The sequence below is a fragment of the Sapajus apella genome, unplaced genomic scaffold (genome assembly GCF_009761245.1).
Source record: "Sapajus apella isolate SASKATOON/1434 unplaced genomic scaffold, GSC_monkey_1.0 scaffold48, whole genome shotgun sequence".
Lineage (NCBI taxonomy): Eukaryota > Metazoa > Chordata > Mammalia > Primates > Cebidae > Sapajus > Sapajus apella.
Genome location: NW_022436988.1, coordinates 7,810,530 through 7,818,094, shown reverse-complemented (window position 1 = coordinate 7,818,094; position 7,565 = coordinate 7,810,530). Strand labels below are relative to the sequence as shown.

Here is a 7,565-nt window from a genome sequence, read left to right as displayed (position 1 = left end):
TGCCTCAGCCTCCTGAGTAGCTGGGATTACAGGCACGCACCACCATGCCCAGCTAATTTTTTGTATTTTTAATAGAGACGGGGTTTCACCATGTTGACCAGGATGGTCTCGATCTCTTGACCTCATGATCTGCCGCCTTGGCCTCCCAAAGTGCTGCGATTACCGACGTGTCCACAGCACCTGGCCAACTGAGTACATTTTAACTAATGCGCAAGGGCTGCCCAGGTAGGGGAAGGGTGAGAAACCTGAAAAGGGCCTGTAGTTGTGACGACCTCATGCACAGGTGCTGGGTGTTCTCTCACCGGCTCCCAGGGCTGAGGGGTCGGCCTGCTCCCCTACATCGGACTGCCTGGACTCCCACTCGCAGGCGCAGCCCTCAAAGCTCGAGACTTTCATTGGAAGGGTTCCTGGGCTGGGAAAGCGCGAAAAGAAGGGATCCTCAGCCTCGGCCTCGGCTCCTTCCCCACCCCATTTCCTGGGAGGTGTGGTCTCTTTATGGCAAGTTATCTCCTCCCCAAGCCCAGGGCCGTAGACCCTGAGCGGGGAAACCAGAACCCGGAAAGAGGGCATCCGGGCTGTGCAAATTTCAGACACGCGAATGTCCCGCGGCGCCTGCGGCAGGAGCCGGGCCCGGGTGCTGGACGGTCCCCGGCCACGCCCGCCGCCCCTCCCCAAGCCTGGCCCCTTCCCCACCCGACGGAATCCCGGGGAGGCTGGAAGGTGGGTCCCGCCCGCGCCGCCCTGGGCCCGCCCTCTCGGGCAGCGGCGCTCGGCCCAGTCCCAACATCCTCGTCGCGACCGGCCCGGGCCGCAGGACGCGGCGCCTGGGGGAGCGGAGCTGCGTCTCCTCTGGGCCCTTGCGAGAGGGTGAGCGGGCTCCCCGGGTCCCACTGCCTCGGAGGGGTTCCCTTCTCGCCCGGTGCCCTCTAGCGCCGTCGCAGACCCCCTGCCGGGGCCCCTGGACCCTTCCTGTCTGGGCAGGCTCAGTGAGGATCTAGAAAAGTCTTCCTGTCCCAGTCCTGGTGTGCCCCGGGGCCTGGGTGATGACCTCCACGCCCGAGGGCGCTCGGACTCCTGGCTGGGCATTTCAAGGCAGGTGCAGCTGGGGATCCCAGCAGCCCCACTCGGAGGAGCTCTGCCCCAGGGTGGGTGGAACACCCCAGTGGAAACCAGATTCCGAGGCAGGACTGTGGGGATGGGCAGGGCGAGAGTATGGCATGAGGTCTCCCTCCGTTGCCTGTCCCAAACCCTTCCTGGTTCCTCAGGGAATGTGGGGGGACAAGGGAAAGGGAGAGAGTGACTTGCCCCAGCTAGTCCACCTCTGGGGCCGCCTCCCTCCTCCCCCAGCCAGCCACAGGGTTGAGGGTTCCTCATTCCCAAGGTCAAGCCTGCCCTTGGTGCTCTCTGCTGGGCAGGAGCCCTTCTGCTGCCGGCCTGGGTCCTGGGCTCCAGCTGAGGAGCCTGCCTGATGTGGGATCTGGGGAGGGAGGGGTCCCCAGGGCCTGCCTCATTTCCAGCCGTAGGCTCTTTCACCATGGGAGGAGAGGAGGGAAGACGAAGAGGAAGTCCCCTCGGCTCTGGACACCAGGCCCCTAGCCCCAGACCCCTGCATGAGAGCATCAGCTCTCCCCTGTGACTAGGCCTTCTAGCTCCAGAAACAAAGGATTCCCAGGGCCTATCAGATGAGGCGCCCTGAAAACATAGGCTGGGCTTCTGTGAGATGGGAGAAGGACCAGAAATATGATTTAAATTTCACCCTGCTCACACACCCAGCTTGATGGCACTTGGCTATAAAGCTGGTCTCATTGGGCCTGAGGGTCCCTGAGAGCTGAGCTTGGCAGCCCCTGGGGCCCAGCCTCGCCCCTAGTCCTGGAAGTGAGAGTGAAGCATTTTGCACTGTGTCCTTCCTTGCCCAAAGCACACACCAGGCAGTGACCATGACTCATGGTTCCCAGTACAAAGAAAAGACCACTTCCCAGCTGGGGCAGAGGCCAAGTCAGAGCCCCGACCCCATCGCCTCTCTGCCCTGCTTGAGTCTGGAATGGACCTGCCTGCCTGGAAGCTGCATTGCCCTTGGTCCTGGGCCCGCCCGCCCCCTGGGGAACACAGGTGGGTCACGTTCCTGTCCTCTTTTGTGCTCAGCCAGAGGGTGGGTGGGGGTTCATGAACAGGTTCTGCTCATAGTGTGGGGGGGGGGGGGGGGGGGGGGGACGGCAATAAACAAGGGGATGATCCACTCCAGTGCGGTGTGGAGACCACTATTAAAGTGGGAAAACAGGTCGGGCACAGTGGCTCACGCCTGTAATCCCAGCACTTTGAGAGGCCAAGGCAGGCGGATCACTTGAGTCAGGAGTTCAAGACCAGCCTGGTGGACATGGCAAAACCCCGTCTCTACTAAAAATACAAAAGTTAGCCTGGCATAGTGGCACCTGCCTTTATACGGGCACCTGCACCTGTAATCCCAGCTACTCCGGAGGCTGAGGCAGGAGAATCGCATGAACCCGGGAGGCAGAGATTGCAGTGAACTGAGATTGCACCACTGCACTCCAGCCTGGAAGACAGAGCGAGATACCATCTCAAAAAAAAAAAAAAGAAAGAAAACAGGAAGGGGGCGTAGCCCAGCCTGGGGTAGGCGTCAGGGTAGCCTCCCAGGGATGCTGCTAGGGCTGAATCTTCTTTTAAGACTACTCAGGAGTGGTAGTGGGAAGCAGGGAAAACATAGAACAAGGAGTTTGATCAGTACCTGCCTGTGAACAGTCAACTGAAATAACTGACTACCAGACCGGCCTAAGGGCTGAATTTTGAAGGACAAATCGGCTTCTCTCTGGCTAAGAATTCCGGAGCCACAGCAGCCAAGGTCAGCAGGAGAAACCGCTTGCTGGGAGGAAAGGCTGGAGAGCCGTTTGGGCATCTACACCGTGTATCTGAGCTGGGACTTGCTGGGAGTGGGAAAGGAGACCAGGAAGGCCAAGTCTGCAAGGGGGATCCCAGAGGGAGGTAGGGGAGGGGGGTCCTCAGACCTTGGCGTAAGGGCTTTTTTTTTTTTTTTTTTTTTTTTTTTTTTTGAGACAGAGTCTCTGTCTGTTGCCCAGGCTGGAGTGACACCATCTCAGCTCACCACAGCCTGCCTCCCAGGTTCAAGCGATTCTCCTGCCTTAGCCTCCCAAGTAGCTGGGCCTACAGGTGTGTGTCACCATGCCAGGCTAATTTTTGTATTTTTAGTAGAGATGGCATTTCACTATGTTGACCAGGCTGGTCTCAAACTCATGACCTCATGATCCACGCGCCTCAGCTTCCCAGAGTGCTGGCATTACAGGCGTGAGCCACCGTGCTTGGCCTAGTGGCAGGGCTTCTAGTGTGCAGAGGTGCTTGGGGGGTTCCTGGGCTCGGATTGGCCTGGGGCCTGGAGAGAGGACTTGTTCAGGAACAGCCAGCCCCACTGAAAGGTTCTGGAGGGAAGGTGGAATTCAGAGTGAAGGTTACAGAAGCCTGGGCAAAGTCCCCAAAAACAGTGCCCCAAAAAATGGATGCTGAGAAAAGCTCTTCTCAGAGAAAGAGACTTCTCCATAGACTTCCCACCAGGGCAGGACACGGTGGAGCAAGACCAGGACACGGACCAGAGCTGGACATCGGGGAGAGGGAGCGGGGCTGGGGTCCAGCCTCCAGGCCTCCCAAATGCCGCCAGGGTCTCGGGGCCTGGGCATGCCAGGGCTGGGTGTCAGGGAACAGGGAAAGGCAGGAGAAAGCCAGGAAGGCTGTGGCCTTTCCGGGAGGAAGAGGTGACAGTGTCAACTGGGAGAGCGGAAGAGCTGGGGTGGAGGGGCAAGCTAGGGAGCAGGGCTGGAAACTTGACATTGGGGCAAGACATAAGATCAGGTGGCGTCTGTGGCCTTTCCATTGGCTGAAGGAACAGAAATTCTGGGAGAGGCGAGGGCTAGTTTGCTGGAGAAGCCCCATCTGCTATGTTTCCCAACCTGAAGCTAGGCCAGGAGGAGGGCCAGGCTGGGAGGATCTCTAGCCAGACGTCCCATGCAGAGGGCAGGACAGCAGGCAGTGCTGCACCCTGCACAAGGGTCACGCACCCTCTCACCCCAGGCTGTGATGAAGGGGACACTCACCTTGGCAGGGCTCCCACACTCCTCTGGGAGGGCGGAGGATTGGAGACTGAAAAGGAGGCAGTTCAGGATGGAGCCGGCTTAGGTGCGGCTTTAAAACTCCTGGTCCTGGGGGAAGTGGTGGGGTGCTGGGCTTGGCAGGAAGAGGGGGTTTCATATTTCTGGTAGTTTTCCGAGTTTCTCCGGATCTTCCCAGGACCTGGAGTGAAAGAGAGGGAGGCTGTGGAACAGCAGCTCTGGGATGTGTGGGCTTCACTGAGGTGGAGGCTGCTCCAGGTATCGTCTGCTGCAGCCTAGAGCCCCCAGGCAGTGAGGTCTGGGGGGTGGGCAGGGCACAGGAGGCAGGACTCGAGGGGGTTGAAAAAGGGGTCCAAACTTGGGAGGGGACCTTGGGCCTTGGAGGCCAGGTGATGGCAGCTTCTGTGATGAGAGTGGCCTGGCTGGTATTCAGCGAAGATGGGACCGGCTGTACCTTGCTGAGCCAAAGATGTGAGACGTGTGTGTGTGTGTGTGTGTGTGTGTGTGTGTCTTCGCACATGTGCATGTTCGCATAGTGTGTGACTGTGTGTGTCTGTCTAGCGTGTGTGACTCTGGGTATGTCTGTCTGTACATGTGCGTGGGTCTCTGTGTTTCTCTATGTGTAACTGTGTGCGTCTGCCTTGTGTACCTGCTTGTGTGCCTCTGTGTGTGAGTTCATCTGCTTGCATCGTGTGTGACGGTGTATATCTCTGTTTGCGTAAGTGTCTACGTGTCTGTGTAGTACAGGTCTGTCCCTGTCTCTTCGTGTCTCTGGACTTTTTTTGTGTCTATGTAAGTGTGTCTTTATATGAATTTGTGTTCCTGTGTGGTCTTTGTGTGGGTCAGTGGATATCTGTGTGTGTGTGACTGTGTGTGTCTGTGTGTGTGCATGTGTCTGTATGTCTCTGTGCTTGCCTGAGTGTATGCTGTGACTGTGTCCGTGTGTGACTGTGTGTGTGTGTGTGTGTGTGTGTGTGTGTGTGTGTGGCGGGGGTACACAGAGAAGCCCTTGCAGGCAGTTGATCATTGCTCAGTGTGATCGCTGAACTTGAGTCTTAGCCTTGAGCTCTGTGCTGCAGGGTGATTGCAAAGGGGCCAGTGTGAAAGGTTTGGGGGTGTGGGGGTGGGTGAGACCCAAGCCTTCTCCAAAGCTGCCGGTTGGGTGTTTCTTAAACTCTTTTGTGTACACTCTGTGGCTGCACCCAGCACCGGCCTGCTCACTCGGGCCTTCACAACGGCACCAATAGTAACTTCGCTGCTTCTGAGGCATTGCAAAAGCCTGTGTTCGTATGCAGGAAGCCTGGGCATGAGTGTCTGAAATGTATCCGTGTGTGCATTTGGGGACGTTGGGACCACACTTACCCCAGAGGTCTGCTGCATTCTATAAGCAGTGACTGAGTGGGCCAGGAGGTCCCCTGCTGACTTCTAAGTGATGTGACAATTAGAAGCAATTGCACCCTGTTGCCTGGTGCCACCTGCCCTGCCCCATCCTGTCTCTCCTGACCTTCCTGCCACCTCCTGCCAGGCTGGCTCTGGGAAGTGGGTGAAAGGAGATGCCAAGGCCAACGCGTGGGCCTTTGGCCACCTCCCAGGGGCGGTGCCCCTCTGTGACACCTGGTACTGGGGCATAAGGAAGGGACAGCCTCAGCTGCCCGGAGAAGGTGGCAGGTGGGCCAGGAGAGACAGGCAGCCTGCATCAGGCTCCATTCTGTCCCCTCCCCAGGCAGCGGTCACAGTGACAGTGAGGCCGTGGCAGCATCAGCAGCAGAGGATGCCCCAGGCCCTGGAGCGTGCAGATGGCAGCTGGGCCTGGGTGGTGCTGCTGGCCACCGTGGTGAGCCAGGGCCTCACCCTGGGCTTCCCCACGTGTATTGGCATCTTCTTCACTGAACTGCAATGGGAGTTCCAGGCCAGCAACAGCGAGACCTCTTGGTTCCCCTCCATCCTCACGGCTGTAGTCCACATGGCAGGTGAGTGGCCTGGGGAGGGGCCAATGAGAAAGGCCTAGGGGTGGGGAGGAAGCCACAGCCTCCCTGACCTCCTGCTTTCCTCTCTCTGAGGCCACAGGCTTTGCCTCCTGGGTGAATTCCTAAGATTTCACCTGATTTCAGTGGGGCCCTGGCTGGAATCCAGCTGGACTTGGCTGGAGCTCAGGAGAGATTGCGGAGAGTTGGGGGAGGTGCCTGGGAAGCAAAGACAGGCAGAGCCTTGTGTCCTTTCTTTGGGATCCATCCAGACATAGACGTAGGTGTGCTGGGGTGCTCAGTGCCAGGCTGGGAGGAGCGCTGGGGCCAGCCGACCAAGACTCTCCTGCTTTCCAGCTGGGCGGTCTCTCTGAAGCTCAGTTGCTTCCTCTGCAATCCGAGGGTAATGCCCGTCATCCCGCCCAGCTCCACATAGAATAGCAGGGAAGACCACTGTCTTCCCTGGAGGTGCTGGCAGCTGGGAAATGTAGGCAGCTATGAATGGTTAATATTTTGGAGACCCTCGCTGGGGCAGGGAGTGGCTTCAGGACAGGAAAGGGGATGCAAGGAAAATACCAGGAACAAGAGGGGGACAAGGCAAAAGCCTCATCTCTCCCGGGACTCCCTGTGGGGAGGAGGTTGCAGAGTTGGGGTGATGGAGGAAGGCAGCCCCTGCCTGCCTCTTCTCCTGGCTCTGTCACCACAGGCCTCAGAGGGTCCTGTTCCTGGCTGGCTTTTCCAGGAGCCTGACTGCCTCCCCCTGACCCTAGCGTTGGGAGCGGGGCAGAGGGAGGGTTCTCTGCAGTAGCCCTGGACCCAGGGACCTGCCCTCGTCTCCTGGGAGCTCTCCAGGGACACTGCACAGACCCTGGCCTTGGAGGAGCCCAGTGGACAGGAGCCCGAGCTGATGGCCCACAGCTCTCTGCAGGCGTGTGTGTTTGCTGGCCGCAGCTGCCCATCTCCCTGGCTACCTCCCGGCCACTCCCTCCACTTGCCACCAGCAGCCTGCCAGGTCCTGCCCTCAAACCAGGAGGGAGGTCAGGCTGGGAGAGAGCACCACCTGGGTGAGCTCTGAAGCTGCCTCATGGCCTCTGGCCTTCAGGGTTGGGGCAGGGAGTGGGGGGATCCCAGAGGGTGTCTTCTCACACAGGCAGAGCATGGCATGGGCCAGGGGCTAGGAACCGGGCATCCGGTGGGGAACCTACTCCCTAGCCGACTCTGGGCTCACCACCCCCTAGCAGGCATCTCAGCATCTCCATCGGCATGGGATTCCTGGCCAGACAGCTCTCATGTACGCATACACTTGCATGAGCCCGTGTTCATTCGGAGCACTGCAGACATTTTATTTTGTTTATCTTTATTTATTTATTTGCTTATTTTTATTTATTATTATTATTTTTTTTTTTTTTTTTTTTTTTTACCGGGTTTTTTTGTTTTTACCCCCGGCGGGGGGCAATGGGAAGGTCTT

The 7,565-nt window shown here is 58.4% G+C and overlaps 1 protein-coding gene across 10 annotated transcripts in view; it reads left to right on the top strand.

The window, feature by feature from the left end:
* The first annotated feature begins 389 nt into the window (after positions 1 to 389).
* SLC16A5 (solute carrier family 16 member 5) overlaps positions 390 to 7,565 on the top strand; it is a 24,513-nt gene continuing 17,337 nt past the window's right edge. For 2 of the 10 annotated variants that reach the window (XR_004257774.1, XM_032241726.1), the window contains exons 1-2: positions 481 to 720; positions 5,857 to 6,103. Coding sequence is in view for 2 of the 10 variants with exons in the window: in XM_032241726.1 (XP_032097617.1) it covers positions 496 to 720; positions 5,857 to 6,103 (472 nt within the window). In the remaining 8 variants the exon portion in view is untranslated. The other 8 variants (XR_004257780.1, XR_004257778.1, XR_004257779.1 and 5 more) reach the window with 8 other exon arrangements.